Source organism: Protopterus annectens, chromosome 3.part1, assembly GCF_019279795.1.
Source record: "Protopterus annectens isolate FY-2018-M chromosome 3.part1, PAN1.0, whole genome shotgun sequence".
Lineage (NCBI taxonomy): Eukaryota > Metazoa > Chordata > Ceratodontiformes > Protopteridae > Protopterus > Protopterus annectens.
The window spans coordinates 1,242,138,680-1,242,158,309 of NC_056732.1; the positions used below are offsets into that span (position 1 = coordinate 1,242,138,680).

The following is a 19,630-nucleotide window of genomic DNA, read 5'->3' on the forward strand; positions in this document are numbered from 1 at the left end:
ATAAATGCTTCCTCTTTGAAATTTAAAAGGTTGTATCAGGTCAAAACATGAGCTTGCACTATCACTCTTATGCACGTTTAATCAAGTATTTCTTTTTTTTCTGACACATTTTAACAATGGTTCTTTGCAAAATGTTGCAGCTTGTCTGACCAGCTACTAGTGGATCTGTGCCCTTTATCTGTGCATACCTGCTTGATCAGGTTCTGGCCAGCATATGTCTTCATAAAACTTTTGCATACAGCAGCTAATTTGTGCAAAAATCCTGAACAGCTTCCAGAGTCAGACAAGTTACGCCCCTTTGGTCTGTAATTTTCTGGAGATGCATAGTTCTATGCACTTTCCTATGTGGTTAACTATGTAACACTAGTTGAATTACTCTCGCATAACAGCCTGCCTCTACTTGATTACAACAGTCTATTGATATAAAACGGTCATTAACTAAAACAGAAAGAGCTATAGTAACATTATGATAATATCAGTGCTGCAGCAAACAAAACATCAGAAATCATGGTAATCAGTGCTAACACAAAAAAATGGCTACAAAATAAATGAGACCATGGGATGGCATCCAAACAGAAAAAAAAGGTGGGGGCTATATCTGCGAGTTAAGAAGGCTCAACTTCAACTCTGAGGTGGGGGGATAACTTGGGAGCTTTGCAGACTGTTTACCACAAAACCTGTGGTGAGAGACCTGGGTACTCAGGTTGATAATCTCACATTTGACCATCATGTAGCAGCAGTGGTCAGAAAAGCCTTTTACCTGGTTCATCTCAAAATTAAAGGGGTTGCATCCAGAAAAAAAGATGTTATTACCTCTCTACACTCCTCCCTACACCAATAATTGAGTGTAACCCCCCGTTTGGTACGTACCTCTTCAAACACCTGCACCAACTGGAAAGGCCACAGAAATACCTGACAAAGACAATCCATGGCCTCTAACACCTGTCCTATGTGGACAGGCTAAAATCACTATCACTCTACTCGGTATCGTACAGATTGCTCAGAGGTAATCTGTCTCTCGCCTACAAGGCAATCGTGGACCCTGCCCTACCAGAGATGCTCCATATCTGTAAGTCTAACGCCTCGTGCATTACATGCTTGAAAGGCCTGAATCATATATGCGACATCAACAAAACTGATGGAGAGAGAGGTTTGTCTCTGGAATAAACTTCCCATACATGTCAAACAGAGTACCTCGCTGACCCTCTTCAAACGCAACCTTGAAGAGTGGATGTGAAATGACAAATTTTTAACAGGGGGTTTCACCTGCGTCCCTCATTGACGGGGCGACAGGTACTGACTGAGGTTTCTTTTTGGGGATACACTCTTGGCTAGGCTTGTAAGGGCCCCAGGGCCATTAGCCTAGTAACCTCCTATGATCCTTTAAGGTGCGCTTTGAGATTTTCCACATGCCCTTGCTCTCTGCCACTACCACAAGATGTGCAAAAGAAAGCAACACACTGTACATTTACATGTCACATGGATACTTCAATACGCACCTATACTACCATCTCCATCTGTTTGGGCCTTTCAATCATCAGATTCTTTTTACTTTTTTATTTTTGGATTCCACAGATCAGCTCAATGACTCCTCCTCCTTCTACTCAACTGACCTATCTGATCCTCTGTTGGGGACTGAGTCCTCCAAGCTCATTCATTACCCAGAAGATGCAAGTCTTTGAGTTTTGTGTTAGTGTGATGTGGGCCTGTCTACCGACCCTGCAGACTGTCCTGTCCACATCACTGTGTCAGCCTGTGTACTCCACAACTGCTGCTTTCAGCAAATGCATGCATGTCACGTCACATGAGCAACATCCCAGCTAAGCAGCACACAGTTACACAGTGTAAACAAACCAGGCTTCTTGCTGCAGCTGATTCACTAGCTCTCTAGCAGGTGTCACCAATGCAGTGAGATGAGCTGCCCCCCTGACTGGGTGAGCTGATGTTGACCACTTATCACCATCCTCTCTGCCCATTCCCTTCCCAGCTCATGCTGCTCGCCAAACAGGAGTCGGGGCTTTAGCACTATGCACCACAGGGGCAGGGTGTCAATCTCCCTTTGTTGTGAAATTAATTACCAGGCGTAGAGCAGTAGATCCATAGAAGGGATTCCCTCCAAAGAAGATAGGCAAGACGGCTTCTGCTGCTCCCTTCTACTTACTCAGCTACTGACTCCTCCCTGCGGGACTGCAAGTCAAACAATGGTCAGACACAGTGTGACCCTAGTGAAAACCTGAGCACCACGAGCAAGGTGGACATAACTTGCTCTCAACATCCAGCTCCTTTCTTTTGATCACACTCATTTTATTCAAAGAGTTCATCTTCATAATTAGAAGAAAAATAAGTTATGCAATACAAAAATATCAAAACATTTCAGAGGATGTGACATCAAGTGCAATCAATATTTTACCTTTCTGTTTACTCATTCCTCAAAACCTAATGAACTGAAATTAATGTGAATATTTTTATTCTACTTCCACTCCCTCCACCCCGCAAAAGAAACTATTTATTTTGGCTACCAGTTTTTGCAATACTGCACATATGATTTTCATTTATATATATTTTTTTTTGAAAAAAGGCAATGTAAGCAGAAATTTCTTACATACATGCATCAGAAATGGGGAAATGGTTAATGGTCTATATCAATTTAACTACATTAACTCTGGAAACTTTCTAACCAAAACAGAGTACTCCATTTCACTTTCATAACTGAACAATAACCATAGTGAAAAGATAAGCTCCCTAATCAGAATAGCACAACTTTTACAATGTACTCTAGATGACTATATTTAAGTTCGCTGTTGCATGGCCAGAATGCAGGACATTCTAAGGTTACTGTATCCTACTGAACAAAAACTAGTAGCATCTTTGGAAATTAACCCACTACAGACTCTTAAATTGTTCTGTAGCAGACTAGGGGAAAAGGTCTTTCCTATATAACAGCTTATCTGTGAGATATGCTTAGACTGAACCCTATGCATTCTTTTAATAGCAGTGTTAGCAAGACTGCTTCAGAAGCTTTCACTACACATTTGTTAAACCAAATAGCTTTCCCAAACTTTGAAACTCCGAAGCTTTTCAGAGTAACCATGTGTCCGAATGCTTTAGACAGTAACACGACTGCAACAAAATTGCATGCAGTTCATGGTATCCAAACTCTCGCCACTGAGGAAGAAGTTTTTCTCCATTTATTAACTGCAAGTTTGGAGTACCCTTTTTCAGTAAATCGTACAAACATGTCCACTTGCTCTGAAGTGCTAATCGAGTCCTGCGGTTGAGGATTATGCCTCTGACCGCCTTTTTTATCCTTAATTCTTTCAATGAAGGCAGATGGAGGTACCCAAACACTAAACCATGGCTCTGTGAGACATCTAAAAATTCCAAAGATCTAGATTCCAGTGCATATGAGATACCCAGGTCCCGAACAGGCACAAGAACATGAAGGGTCAAGTTCTTGAGATTTGGCAAAGAATTTGTCAACTCTCGCATGATGCTAGGACAGACACCTTTAAAAACCCAAAAGTACTTTAGCTCCAGAGTAGACAGTTGTTTAAAGTGGCTCAGCAAGGTCACAGAACGCTGGGACCAATCAAACGGCAGCTTCATTTTAGTGAGTTTTGGTGAGCTTCGGGTCAGCTTCTCCAGTAAGACCTGGAAGCTCTTCATTTGCTCCATTTTGACTAAACTTGCTCCTGTCATACTGGCCTGTGGTCCAAAATCAATGGGTTCCAAGTAGGTTAGGGTCCAGTTGAGATCTAGTACCTCTAAGTCATTACAGTGAATACCCTCTAAAAAATGTAAAAGGAAGTCTTTCCACTTGCTCTTTTGGTCACTGAGGTCAAAACTAGCATGAAGTACCATAAGACTAGCACTACGTGAGGTAAGATGATAAGCATATTGGTAAACCCACTCCTTCCACCTCTCAAACTCCCGGGTTGACACAAGGACCTCATCTATGCCAGAATGGAAAGCCCCTAAACGCACAAAGTCAGCAACTCGCCAAAGCCTAGGTGTGCGCATCAGCACACTCCAGCTTTGGCAAACTAGTGCTGCCCTGCATTTCTCCACTTCTGAGAGAAAGGAGAAAATGTGAAGCTGGCAGTCTGCTGGTAAACTATTGAAAGGGAAGAAAGTTAGCCGTTTAAGATCTACCAAATTTGAGGAAACTACATTTGGAGAAGTACAAGGATCTGAAGACAGAAGCACGTCAGTTGAGATGGCATTATCTGGTTCCACAATTTCTGATCCCATGTTACAGACAGATGATTGGCATCTTCTTCGTTTGCGAGGCATTATATCCAGCCTTTGAGAGGCTTCTGAACACAGAACACAAGTCTTTAACCATATGCATCTTCTACAGAAGTATGATGGTGCATAAAGAGTCACAGTCATCTATGTGGAAAATATTCCTGCAAAATAAAAATACAGGTTCAACCATTACACCACAAAAGTCAATAAAATTATATAAACATTTCATGCACGGGATCTGCATCAATTAAGCATCTTGAACAGAGTGAAGATACAAAATAAGTTAAAATCTAGCATGTGCATATGTGTGTGTATATGCACGCACACACTTACACATTTGCACACGCTCACACAGCAGTGCTTCTTGATTTACTTGTAAACATTTGTCAAGTCCCGTTTAACAGTGTGGTTTTGTTTACCATTTAGGGTGTCTCCCCTCCAACATGTATACAGTTCCAGGAAGACATGTTCAAAAGAACAGATGTGTGGGAAATTTTTGTTTCTCCACTCCAGTACCATAATCAGGGAGGAGCACAAATTCCTCCATGTATGTCTGTACAACATACTTAACAGACTGAGCCATAACCTAAGCCACAAGGTTAAATACAGTTAGTATAGACAGGTGAAAACTGCCATTCAACTAACATGTTCTGGGAGCTGGGAGAAACCAGACAGTCACAAAGAATATGAAAACTTCACAAAAAACACAGGGGCCATGACAGAACTCTGGAGCTGTGAGGCAGACACCTTAACCACAGGTAGGGCTCTAAGATTTAGGACAGTCCTTAGACATGCCTCCAGAACAGTAAGTGACACATATTTAATTTTAACAGTAGCAAGGACACCATGTCATCCATCCAAAACCCTTTTTCCCCATTTTTGCACATGAGGTCGGGGTGCACTTCAACAGTGACAATCAACAGCGTAGGTTCACACCACCCAGTAAGCTAGCCTTGCCATGGTTGTTCTTCCATAAAGTCACATGCACACACACACCTATAGCCAATTTAGAGTGTCCAATCTACCTACTGTATGTCTTTGAAATGTGGGAGGAAACTGACACAAACATGGGGAGGACATGCAAACTCCTCACAGAAGCCATATTAGCCAAGAATCAAACTATGAACCTCTTGCTGTGAGGTGCCACTGTGCTGACCCCATGTACACCACTTCACTTCCCAACTAATCCATACCCCTTTATAAACAAAATATGCCAACAAGGTAATGTGTGGCAAAGCAGCATTTCATCCTTCATAATGCTGTCTGGTCACTTTATCAAACCTATACGCATAAAACCATGCTTGAGTGGGATTTAAACAATGAACAACTGTGGTCCCACTCCACAAAGGCGGTGGTTCTACGGACCCTGGAAATTACCGCCCCATAAGCTTGACGAGCCTTGTTTGCAAGGCTATGGAGAGGATCATAATGGAACTCATAAATAAAGACATTGGGGACCTACAGACACTGGATCCTACCCAATTTGGCTTTGTCAAGGGCAGATCCTGCCTCTTGAACTTGGTCGACTTTTTCGAAACAGTCACTAAGGCCATTGATGAGGGTAAGGCAGTTCACACAGCCTACCTTGACCTAGCAAAAGCGTTCGACACAATACCCCACTCGGGCATCATAGAAAAGCTCACCAGCTTAGATGTAAACCCATATGTCACAAGATGGGTTGCAAACTGGCTCAAGGACAGAACCCACAGGGTTAGAGTTGCTGGTGCCATGTCAGACTCTAAGCCGGTCACGGCCGGTGTCCCACAGGGCTCAGTCCTGGGCCCCCTCTTGTTCGGCATTTATTTGTCTGAAGTGCAGGCAAACATAGGGGGATTGTGGCTGACAAAAGTTGCAGATGACTGCAAACTGGGCACCATAATTGACACTCCATCAGACACAGACATCCTCCAGAGAGGCCTCATAGAAATGGATAACTGGTGCCAGAGCCATGGCCTTAAGCTAAATGCCAAAAAATGTATAGTCATACCCTTTAGGAAAAACAAGGTAACCCCTAATTACCACATAGGTGGTAATCCATTAAACACGGAAGAAGTTATCAGGGACCTGGGGACCCAATTTGACAGTAACCTCTCTTTTGACACTCACATTGCCAAAGTGGTTAGGAAGACCTTCTACATTGCCCACCTGATCATGAAGGGATTCACATCCAGATCAGGAGAGGTCATTGTACCCCTGTACTCTTCACTTATCAGACCAATGATTCAGTACAACGCCCCATTCGGAATGTACCTTACCCGACACCTGCAGCAGTTGGAAAGACCCCAAAAGTTCCTCACCAAAAGGATAAAGGCTCAAACATATGTCATAGCTGCCCGACTGAAGAAACGCCAGCTCTATTCAGTCGCGTACCGTCTGCTCAGAGGTGAGCTGTGCCTGACATACAAGGCCATGTCCAACCCGAATTAATGGACATGCTCCACCTCAAAAATCCAAATCCACCAGAGCCCCAGAGCAAGAGACTTAAACTTCAACACGGATATAAATAGGATGTGCTGGAGGGACAGATTCATCACCCAGAGACTCCCTACACTATGGAACAGAATCCCAGTCCATGTGAGGCAGAGCCCCTCACTGATTCTGTTCAAGAGAAATCTTGACAGTGGATGGGAGATCGTAGGTTTACCAGAATCATCTCTGTGTCACTGCTGGACAGAGGCACAGCAAACTAATGGGTATAGTATTCTCATCCTAAGGGGTGGTGAAAGCCACACACACTCTGGCTAGGCTTATAAATGCCCTAGGGCAGATAGCCTAGTATGAACCTATGAACAAGTTATGATAATCTGTGTAATTTACACCAATAACTGGCAACCTCTGAGTTAGTTGCATTAGCTAGGAATGCACATAGGACTTAACATACTGCATGGGCAATGGGGGACATAAAAAAGCATGTTGGCAATTTGCCTATTCGCTCTTCTGGCTGTGACTGAACAAGTTTTGGTACATACTGTGGCAATGAGACCAATAATGTTTTTCAGCCCTACTATCCAGAGACTCTTTTCTACATTAACATTTATCATTCTATACACTGTCACCTCAGTCCTCACGATGAATAAAGCATTTTTTGAATCTCATAACAGAATCAAATATGTTAAAGAAAGGAAGAAACTGGTCAAAACTCAAACTATGCTGAAAAAGGAACTGGTCTCCGTGAAACCAATGGTTGGTTGGTTGGGATTCAACAGGACTGTAATTTAAGAAATGGGCACTACATTCTAGCATATTTTCTTCCAAAAGGACACTCGTGCAACACAAGAATACCCTATACCCTCATTTTTAACAGTGGGAAAGCACTTCTGCTTTGCTAATGCAGATGTACAAGGTAGATAAACAGCTGTGCTGCAAAACTTCCCAATGGCTTAGAGGATTAAACTAAGCTGAAACGGATTTGTGAAGGTTCATCTCCATTAATTAAAAGGGTTGTAAAATCACCCTAGCTTGCAGCCACACGTACAGAAATTGTTAATTCTGCTCATCCACAAGACTGTCATAGGCAGCAGCAGCTGTTATTGACAGGAATTGTTTTGTCACAACCATCAAAGCTGCACAAACACAAGCAATTTAAAATGTGTCAACATTAACAACACAGAATAAACTTCTAATGAAAATTAAATATATATATATATCTGTTAAACATCTAGACCAGCAGCATGCAGAACCAGGCACAAGTACTACTTTTTTAAACACCTTTATTAAATTACCACTTAAGACACTGGCAAACATACATTAACAGAAAAGAAAACAAACCATATTAGCATTTTTTCATTTACATATATTAAATATCACACACCTTATTTTCTGTATAACTATCATCAGAGATTGCTGAAGTCATACCTTCTCTTAAACCTCATTGCTTCTCCTGAACATTACTCTGCAGCACTGGTCTCACAATGTCTATTTCTATGAAATTTGCTCATTTTTTTGTGTAAACATCTCTCTTCCAGTTCTTTTAACTCTTTTATAATATTCAGTACTTCAAATACAGTTGTTTTAGACTTTGATTTTCTTTTTCTAGTAATTGTATTTTTTGCAGCTAACCGAATTAAACTTAATAAGGCCTTTCTATGTCTAAGCCAATTCAGATTCCGTGCTCCAGACCGAAAAAAAAATCATTTCATCAGTTACAGCAATTTGCTCACCCAATATTTCTGATAAAGAACTCTGTAGGGAATTTTTAAAATCTGCCAACTCAATACACTCCCATAGCATACCTTCCCAGTTACTTCTTTCCTTTTCTTTGAGCCGATTCATGTGTGGGTACATAATTTACAGCTATAGCCTTTGTTTTATTATTTTAATTTTACAACTCCAAAAGAAGTGAAACCGTTTCAAAATGTTCCCCAACAATAATGTCCTTTTCTGGACTTATCAGGTTCAAATATTATCACCTGTAAATAGAGAGAAAGTACAGTTTTGTACCTACCATAAATGTAGATGTCCGAACAGGATAGCATCTGCAGTCCTAACAAATGGGTTGTCCTGTCGTCAGGCAGCCCTTCGGTCGGCCAGATTCCAAAGTCTGGGTCTGGCCTCGGCTGGTGTCGCACTTCACCCGACGTCATCTCTGCTGGTCTTCGGGTATAAAGGCATTAGCCGACGCCATTTTCCTCAGTGTTTCTTGCCCCAGATGCCAGTTGCCCTCTTGGAAAACTAAATTTTGGGTAAATGCCAATGTTTCCAAAAAAAATAGTAGGCAAACACAAAAAATAAGCATGTATGTACATATATACAAACAAATACACCATAAGAGATCCCCCCCTAGCTAGCTATTAGGAGGGTAAATACCCTAGGAGTACCACAGAGGGGAAGGAGGGTGGGTAATCCTGACTACAGATGCTATCCTGTTCAGACATCTACATTTATGGTAGGTACAAAACTGTACTATGTCCTTCAAGGATGCATCTGCAGTCCTAACAAATGGGTAGAATACCATAGCCAAACTAGGGAGGTGGAAGAAGAATTATGGTGTAGTTAGGATCCCTTGCACACGGCAGTGGCAAACCCTGCTCGGGATCTAGAGTATAGAGGTAAGTTGTAATGCTTGGCAAATGTATGCACGGAGGTCCAAGTAGCCGCCTCAATAATGTCCTTGGTAGCCACTCCTCGTAAGAAAGCTGTGGTAGTGGCTGTAGCCCTTGTAGAGTGAGGTCTTATGTTCTGTGGAATTTGCTTTCCATGGTAGGAGTAACAGAATCTTATGCAATTTCCTATCCACTTGGAGATTGTCTGTTTGGAAATTGCTTTTCCTTCCCTTCCTGTTGCATAAGCTACTAGAAGCTGGTCAGTTTTTCTATTGCCCTTGGTTCTGTCCAGGTAGTAGCGCAACTGTCTATGTACATCCAAGGTATGCAGCAGTCTTTCCCCCCTGTTCTGTGGATTGGGAAAGAAGGTAGGTAGGTGGATTGTCTGGCTTAGAGACACTCTGGATACCACCTTAGGCATAAATGTAGGATTAGTTCTCATGGACACTCTATCTTGATGGAGGATTAGGAAGGGTTGTACTGCCATTAAGGCCTGTAGTTCCGAAACCCTTCTTGCTGAAGTAATTGCCAGTAGGAAAGCAGTTTTCCAGGATAGGTGTTGAAGATCTGCTGTTGCTGCTGGTTCAAATGGAGGGAGTGTCAATTTTTCTAGCACAAAGTTCAAGTCCCATGCTGGTAATGGTGGTTTCCTAGGAGGTTTTACATTCTTGATTCCTCTGAGGAACTGCCTGAGTAGAGGATGTGAGAAGACAGGGGATCGAGCTGTATTCTGCAGAAATAGCTGATGCATGTATCTTGATGGAGGAATAGGACAGGCCTGTATGGAGAAGCTCTGCCAAGTACTCCAGGATGTTAGCAATATCTATCTTTGACACATCTTTTCCTCTTTCAGTACTCCAAATGACAAACCTTTTCCATTTTCCTGCATAGTTCCTTCTTGTTGAAGGTCTGCGGGCCTCAAGGATAATGTCTTTAACCCTTTGGGATAAATCTGGGTTAGTTGCTGTTATGTAAAGTTCCAGGCAGTCATTTGCAGAGTTATGGGGAAAGGGAAAGATTATTTTGTTTGTCCGGGTCAAAAAGCCATCTGGGTTGCTGTATTCAGTCTCACACCCAGAAAGCACATGTCTTGAGAGGGTACTAGACTGGACTTTGTTTCGTTCACAGAATACCCCAGGCATCTTAGCACTGCTATCACATATTTCAAATGCTGAAGAAGCTCATCCTTCCTTGAGCCAGAATCAGGCAATCGTCCAAATAAGGGTAGATCTGTATTCCTCTCAATCTGAAGAAAGCTATCACTGGAGCCAGAACTTTTGTGAATACTCTGGGCAGTAGATAAGCCAAAGGGCAATGCAGAGAACTGATAATGAGAATTTCCAGCTCGAAAACGCAGATATTTCCTGCAACTTAGTGTGATAGGAACATGAAGATAGGCCTCCTTGAGATCCAAAGTTACCATCCAGTGATCTTTGCCCAGCAGAGGTAAAAGCTGTTGTAATGTCAGCATCTTGAACTTGGGTATGTCCAGAAAGGTGTTGAGGATAGACAAATCCAAAATTGGTCTCCACGTGTTCCCCTTTTTTGGCACTAGGAATAGGCGAGAATAAAATCCTAGGCCCCTTTCTGGCATAGGCACGGTTGTATGGCCCCTATCTGGAGTAACAGAGAAATTTGCGGTAAGCTTCTAGTCTGTGTTGAGGAGGAATGTCTGGCATGCCTTTGAAAGGGGCAAGGTATGGAAATAAAACCTGTAACCGTGGTGAATGATATCCAAAACCCATCTGTCTTGGGTAATTAAACTCCAGTTTTCCTTGAAAAGTGCCAGTCTTCCTCCCAAAGGTGCTGCCAAGGCGGAAGGTTCTGGCAGTTGAAAGGTAGGTCATTGGGTCTGTTCTGAAAGGGCTGACCCCTGCCCTCACCGAAGACTGTGCAGGTGAACCCCTGTTCTAGATCTAAAAGAGCCCTGAGCTCTGCCCCTACCACGCCTAGACCTACCCCTAGACTGGGAATCATAAGAAGGATATGTCCACCCCTTGGTTGGCCAATTTCTACTAAACTTTGGAGGCTGAACCTGTAAAAAATCTTTAACAGTGTGCATAGACTTAGCTTTGTCTTCCATTTTCTTTAAAACTGCTTCAACAGGAGAACCAAACAACACATCAGATTGCAAAGGAGCATCCAAGATCCTTGTCTTAACATGCTCAGCTAAATTCTGATCCCTTAGCCAGGCGTGCTCTGCGAGAACAGAACCGGTGGCAGCCACCCTCGAAGAGGCCTGTACAGCATCAAAACCACATTGTAAGGAATGTTTACCCACCTGTTCTGAAACATGTACTAGATCTTGTAACTCCTTACATTCAATACCTTCTGCCAGAGCATCTACCTTAGACTTTAATTGTGAAAGAAGATAGTTTTGATATCTCAGCATGTGGAATTGGCAATTCAAAGCCCTCATGGCTAAAGTGGAAGAAGTATAAACTTTCTTTCCCCATCTGTCCAAAGCCCTTGCCTCTTTATCCGGAGGAACCGGATTTTTAACAACAGAAGCCTTAACCCCTTTAGGCCCCTGAGAAACAGTCTCTGGGTCCGCCCTAGGGCTCTTAAAAAGATACTTATGAGCTTCAGGCACCCTATAATACCTGTCCGGCTTAACAGGAGCAGGAGGTAGAGAATCAGGATTAAGAGAAGCCTCTGCAAAACATCTTCCACCACAGTAAGAACAGGAGGAATAGCTAAAGGCCTATGCTGGGGTAAGAATAAAAATTCCCTAAGTCTTTTCCTGGAATCAGAGAAATCCTGACCTTCCCATTTAAAATGTTCCCTCATAGAATGTAGAGTCTCTGAGAATGAAAAATCCTCAGGAGGAGAAGCAGTAGGAGTAGTGTCATCCACATCAGAATCAGAATAAGGAGAAAACTCCTGCAAATCTTCAGCCGAAGACTCGGAAGCATCAGAATCCTGTTCAAAACTCCCAATGTCAGGTTCCACCCTAGGCCTCTTGTCAGGAGGGGGCATAGAACCCCTAATCAGAGTAATTAAATCTTCGGCCATCTTAAGCATATGCCTCTTGGGCACAGGGCCTGAAGTACTAGGAGTGACACCTGCTGAAGCTAAACCTGGCCTGCCTCTGGGAGAAGCCTTGGGAACAGTAGGGGAAGGCCTAACCACCTTAGGCAGGGAGGGGAGGACAGTTACCTGAGAAGCCCCTTCAGCCTGGCCTACCTCCTGAGAGGATACCTCCTGTAATAATAAAGTCTCTCCCTGGGACTCTAAAGAAACTTCTGTCCGAACCTCCGGCTCTACCGAGCCTTCTAAAGAACCAACGTCCGGGACGGACGGTTCTTCTAACCTAGGCCTAGTTCCTTTGTCCTTGCGCTTTTTCGACGAAGCGGGCGGAGCATCCGACGGCATTTTGTAGTTGCACCGCTTCCCGAAGACTAACCTGGCACAATCTAATCTCCTCTTTATAGTACGTTTGTTAAACCTAGCACAAGAGGGACACCCAACAACGTCGTGCTCAGGCCCTAAACAAGGTATACACAAGTTATGGTAATCCCTATGTGGTATCTGCTTCCCACAAGAAATACAGTTATTCACTTTTTCTGACATCCGTAAAATACTGAGGCAAGAAAAAACAAAATATTCCCCAGCAGTACTTAGCCAACTTTGATTCGGTCTGAAACTCCGATTTCGGAAAATCTCAGGACGCCAACCCGCACTCGCAACGTTGCTTCTGCATCGGACCACGCGGCAAAAAAGACTGAGGATATGACGTCGGTCATGCGCATTTATACCCCGACGTCCTGGCGTCAGATTAATGCGCCTTGACCGACGTCAGCCATATACTTTGGTATTTGGGCCGACCGAGGACAGCGGTATACCCCAAGTGTAAGGACTGCAGCAATGTGAGATGAAGAACATCTGGAGCAGCCAAGCAGTTAGCTTCAAGTTGTCCAGATTCGGGGTTGGTAGATGGGACGGGTGAGATATCAGATCCGGTATGGGATCTAGAATCCAAGGTGGATTCACTGAGTGAGACCTTAGGAAAGGGAACCAGATCTGTCGAGGCCAGAATGGGGCAATGAGAATCATTCTTCCCCCCAACCGGGAGGCTTTCTGAAGAACTTGGAGCATCAGAGGCAAGGGAGGGTAAGCGAGGGTAAGCGTAAAGAAGACCGGGGGGCCAAGCATGCACCAGGGTGTCTCTTGGGGTATCTCAGGTCGGAGGTATTAGAGCAAAAAAACTGTCGCACTTGGTGTTGAAGGGAGACGCAAAAAGATCGCAACAAGGAGTTCCCTACCGTGTGAAGATGCATTTCGCTACCTGAACATTGAGTGACCACTCGTAAGGGGAGAGAATGGTGCGACTGAGCTTGTCCGCAAGGATGTTGGACCGACCCGGAATATGCGCTGCGATTAGAAAGCGGTTGGTGGAGATTGCCCATTCCCACACTCTCATGGCTTCTCGACAAAGAGGGTAAGACCTGGTTCCCCCCTGTTTGTTGATATACCAGACGACAGACATGTTGTCCGACTGAATCGCAATAGTTCCCAAGGGAAGAAAGGCCTGAAGTGCTCGCAACGCTAAGAGCACTGCTCTCATCTCTAGAACATTGATATGCAGTAAAGTCACTGAATCGTTCCACGTGCCTTGGACCGTCCGGCCTGCAAAATGCCCCCCCCCCCACCCGAGGCGGGAGGCGTCCGTGGTCACCGTGGCAAGAGGGGGAGAAGCACAAAAGTTGCGGCCTCTGTGGAGATCTTGGGCGTGGAGCCACCACAAGAGGGACCGCTTGCAAGCCTTGCTGATCGCTATGGGATGATGCATAGGGAGAGCAAGATAAGACCACTGAACTAGGAGTGTCCATTGAAGGACCCGCATATTGAGCCTGGCGAGAGGTAGAAGAGCTATCGCTGCTGCCATGGACCCTAGAGCCCTCAGGACCAATTCCGCCGGAACTGAACTGGAGTGGAGGATGGCCCACACCTGGAGCTATAGATTTTGAACTCTGTCCGCCGTGAGGAAGGCTCTCAATTGTCTCGTGTCTAACCTGGCCCATATAAAATCTATGAGCTGTGTAGGGGCTAGGTTGGATTTTTCTGCATTTATCGTGATGCCCAGGCGGGGAGCTAGATGGAGAAAGGAGTCTCGCGCCAATAACAGTAGATGCCTTGTTGGGGCGGTAAGGAGCCAGTCGTCCAGGTATGGGAAGACCTGTACCCCCTGAAGCCTCAGGTGGGCTGCTACCACTGCTAATACTTTGGTGAACACCCTGGGGGCTGTGGTGAGACCAAAGGGAAGGACCCTGAATTGGTAGTGAATGGCTCCCAGCCGGAAGCGAAGAAACCTCCTGGAGCGTCTGTTCATTAGAATGTGGTAGTACGCGTCTTTGAGGTCTATAGAGCACATCCAATGATTTTCTCCCAGAAGGGGGAGAATGGACTGCAAGGTAACCATTCGGAACTTCTCCTTGGGAACTGCCAGGTTTAAGAATGACAGGTCTAAAATTGGTCTTAGGTCCCCCGTCTTTTTTGGCACTAAAAAGAACCTGGAGTAGAACCCTGATCTGATCTGGTCTGGGGGGAACGGGCTGGATGGCTCTTTTCTTCAGCAGATGGCCAATTTCTGCCAAAGCGGCCTCCCACTGACCGGGTGGAACGTCGGGGAGGGACTTTAATTTTGGGATGTGATGAAACGGAATGCGGTAACCTCTGGATATGATGCGGAGGACCCAGCGGTCTGACGTTATGGACTCCCATGCCGCTAGGTGCTCAGCGCCCCGACTGCCTCCAGAGTGGAGCAGCCGGGCAACCCTTCAGGGCTGCTGCGCGGGCCGTTCAGAGAAAGGTTCTCTGGACCCGAAGTTCCTGGGAGCCCCTCTGCCCCTAGGGCGGCGTCCTCCCTGTCCTCCTCTGCCACGGAAGGACTGGTTCTCTGGAGCGGGTTGGGACTGCTGCGACTTCTGGAACCACATCTTCTTTTGGCCCTTTTGGTTCCTAGAATAGGACCTCTGGGGCACCGAGAAGCGGATTCCGACGGCAGACAGCGTCTTCCCGTCCTTCTCGCTCTGGGTCAAAGTATCGCGAACCGTTTTGCCAAAAAGGGCAGAACCATCGAAGGGAGCGTTCGCGAATGACGCCTTGAAGGGCTCCGTGAAATCACAATGGCGGAGCCAGGCCTGTCGTCTAGTAACTAGGCGTGCCCCTGCAGCTCTAGCGGCTCCCTCCGTAGCATGGGACAGTAACCACATAGAGGCATTAGTCACGGACCTGAGAGTGGCCATACGGGTGGAGTGCAACAGTTTGTCCTCCTCCGACATGGACTCTGGGGGGATGCAGCGTATTCTTTAATAAGATCGCGCTGCATCCTAATCACATGTGCCAAATAGTTCAGTGCCCTCACTGAAAAGGTCGCTGAACTAAACATTCGCTTCCCCAAGCGGTCCATCATCCGAGACTCCTTGCTCGGGGGATGGACTGAGGGACTCTCCTGAGCAAGTTCCCTCTTGGTGGCTGCCGCCGTCAACATGGCATCTACTGGAGGCCCCTTGCTCCAGTGGGCACGGTCAGCCAGGGGACTAAGGATGCGGTCTGGCCTTTTTGGGATTGGCTCCACGGTGTCCGGTTCCTTCCACGCCCTGGTGGTAATCAGGTCCACCAGGGGGTCGGCAGGAGGGGACACCCAAGAGGTAGATGGGCCCGCTTCGAATGCCTCCAAGAACACGGACTCGTCCGAGGAAGACTTGGGGCAGACCACCCCTTATGAGAAGCATTTCCATGATGTCTCCAAAGGAGACATCCTCGGGGTGATCTTGGGAGCCTTCCCCTTCCTCCAAATCCGTGTCTTCCGTGAGAGACTGGGGAGTCTATGTGCCTCCTTTTGCACGTATGCTTGCGAGGATATCCTCAGGGGGCTGTCCGAGGACCCTCATGGCGGTGTCATGTTCCAAAGGAACAACTTGGGGCAAAGGCGGGCTGTCCCAGTGGCGGATGGTGGAAGCCTGGCCCAGTGCAGATGGAGTGCGGGACGGAGCCGAGGCAAGTGCCGGGGGTCCGGAAACCCTCAACAGGGCCCTCTCCACTACATCAAAAGCCGAGGGGGAGCCAACCTCGACCAAAGGATCCGATAATCGGCTCCCCCTCGGATCCGAAGAGTGGATCGGAGCTGGCACCGAAGCACTCGGATCCGAGGGGGCAGTGCGCTCCGACACCGATGGCGCCGAAGGAGCATTGATCCCCCCGGATCCGAAGCTCGGATCCAGGCTCCGAGAGGTCAGATCCGAAGCACTCGAGGGCAGGGTCGGATCCGAAGTACCCAGTACTATCGGCGCCGACCCCGCTCGGCTGCTCGGCTCCAATCGCTCCGAACCCGGGTAGCGGGTCGGAGAAGGAGCTATAGGTTTAAAGAAAGGGGTCGAGCTCCCCCCCAGAGGGGGGGGAGGCAGGAGCACTCCCATCTGCATCTGGGCCTGGATGAACCTTCTCATCATCCGGTCCAGATCAGCGTCAGATAAACTGTAAGTAGATCTCGATGAGGCTACCGAGGTAGGCCTTGAGTGCCTCCTCGATAGCCTCAACGGAGATTGGGTCTCCTCCTCCTCAGGTCCCGGTGAGAAGCACACTGGAGACCGGAGCCGAGGAGGGAGAACCAGCAGACAAGGAGGCCGGAGGAAAAGCCAGCTTGGCAGGCGGGGCGAAACAGAGGTCTCGGCCCGCCGCTTATGGTGCTTCTCCCTCCGGTCCTTTTTCTTGCTTCCCTCTCCTCCAAACCACTAGAGGAGGTTGAGTCCCGGTGGAGGAGGGGAGCAGGAGAGGAGGAACCGTAAGCGGTACCCTGAAGGAGCAGAAGCCGAAGCCGAGTCCGGGGCCAAAAGACCCGCCAGGACCAGCTTCGACCTCCGCTCCTTCAATGCCCTGGGGTTGAACCCTGCACAAATGGAACATCCAGAAGTGAGGTGTTCAACCCCAAGGCATCGAGACTGAGTGTGGCCATCAGCAGGAGAAAGCTTATGGCCACACTCGGAGCATTTCGAGAAGAAAGCCTTAGGGGGGTCAGACATCCTAAGGACACTACTACTACCACCCTTTTTTTTTTTTGAAAAATAAAACAATAATAAGGGCTAACTAGCCAAGCAAACACAGGCCCAAACACACACTACGCACCAGCGAGGGGAGGGATAACTAAAGTTATAAAAGTTATTAAAACTTAAAAACTTTAAGCTATAAGGATGGGAACCTACAACTTTCACACAGAGCTAACTAAAAAAAATATCAAATTTAAGACTTTAAAGTGAAAAAACAACCACTTAGCTGAAGAGCTCTGAATTCCAATCTGGTCACCAGCGCGGCAAACTAGAACTGAGGTCATGTAGGGAGAGCAGGGCATTATGGGTGAGGGGAGGAGCTGAGAGCTCGGATCCATAGCTGGAAAACCATGCCGGTTCAGATCCGATATCGGATCCATAACCCACAGGTTGCAGACAAATGAATCTCCTACTTCAGATTTTTTGTTTCTCCACTCCAGTACCATAATCAGGGAGGAGCACAAATTCCTCCATGTATGTCTGTGCAACATACTTAACAGACTGAGCCATAACCTAAGCCACAAGGTTAAATACAGTTAGTATAGACAGGTGAAAACTGCCATTCAACTAACATGTTCTGGGAGCTGGGAGAAACCAGACAGTCACAAAGAATATGAAAACTTCACAAAAAACACAGGGGCCATGACAGAACTCTGGAGCTGTGAGGCAGACACCTTAACCACAGGTAGGGCTCAAAGATTTAGGACAGTCCTTAGACATGCCTCCAGAACAGTAAGTGACACATATTTAATTTTAACAGTAGCAAGGACACCATGTCATCCACCCAATACCCTTTTTCCCCATTTTTGCACATGAGGTCGGGGTGCACTTCAACAGTGACAATCAACAGCGTAGGTTCACACCACCCGGTAAGCTAGCCTTGCCATGGTTGTTCTTCCATAAAGTCACATGCACACACACACCTATAGCCAATTTAGAGTGTCCAATCTACCTACTGTATGTCTTTGAAATGTGGGAGGAAACTGACACAAACATGGGGAGGACATGCAAACTCCTCACAGAAGCCATATTAGCCAAGAATCAAACCATGAACCTCTTGCTGTGAGGCGCCACTGTGCTGACCCCATGTACACCATTTCACTTCCCAACTAATCCATACCCCTTTATAAACAAAATATACCAACAAGGTAATGTGTGGCAAAGCAGTATTTCATCCTTCATAATGCTGTCTGGTCACTTTATCAAACCTATACGCATAAAACCATGCTTGAGTGGGATTTAAACAATGAACAAACAAGTTATGACAATCTGTGTAATTTACACCAATAACTGGCAACCTCTGAGTTAGTTGCATTAGCTAGGAATGCACATAGGACTTAACATACTGCATGGGCAATTGGGGACATAAAAAAGCATGTTGGCAATTTGCCTATTCGCTCTTCTGGCTGTGACTGAACAAGTTTTGGTACATACTGTGGCAATGAGACCAAAAATGTTTTTCAGCCCTACTATCCAGAGACTCTTTTCTACATTAACATTTATCATTCTATACACTGTCACCTCAGTCCTCACGATGAATAAAGCATTTTTTGAATCTCATAACAGAATCAAATATGTTAAAGAAAGGAAGAAACTGGTCAAAACTCAAACTATGCTGAAAAAGGAACTGGTCTCCGTGAAACCAATGGTTGGTTGGGATTCAACAGGACTGTAATTTAAGAAATGGGCACTACATTCTAGCATATTTTCTTCCAAAAGGACACTCGTGCAACACAAAAATACCCTATTACCCTCATTTTTAACAGTGGGAAAGCACTTCTGCTTTGCTAATGCAGATGTACAAGGTAGATAAACAGCTGTGCTGCAAAACTTCCCAATGGCTTAGAGGATTAAACTAAGCTGAAAAGGATTTGTGAAGGTTCATCTCCATTAATTAAAAAGGTTGTAAAATCACCCTAGCTTGCAGCCACACGTACAGAAATTATTAATTCTGCTCATCAACAAGACTGTCATAGGCAGCAGCAGCTGTTATTGACAGGAATTGTTTTGTCACAACCATCAAAGCTGCACAAACACAAGCAATTTAAAATGTGTCAACATTAACAACACAGAATAAACTTCTAATGAAAATTAAATATATATATATATATATATATATATATATATATATATATATATATATATATATATATGTATGTTAAACATCTAGACCAGCAGCATGCAGAACCAGGCACAAGTACTACTTTTTTAAACATCTTTATTAAATTACCACTTAAGACACTGGCAAACATACATTAACAGAAAAGAAAACAAACCATATTAGCATTTTTT

The 19,630-nt window shown here is 45.5% G+C and overlaps 1 protein-coding gene across 1 annotated transcript in view; it reads right to left on the reverse strand.

Annotated features, from left to right (window-relative positions):
- Nucleotides 1–982: 982 nt before the first annotated feature.
- The window catches only part of LOC122798400, a 99,810-nt gene continuing 81,162 nt past the window's right edge, over nucleotides 983–19,630 (reverse strand). The window contains exon 2 of the mRNA XM_044067307.1: nucleotides 983–4,409. Coding sequence (XP_043923242.1) covers nucleotides 3,079–4,392 — 1,314 coding nt within the window. The 5' untranslated portion in view covers nucleotides 4,393–4,409 and the 3' untranslated portion in view covers nucleotides 983–3,078. The remainder of the gene's footprint in view (nucleotides 4,410–19,630) is intronic.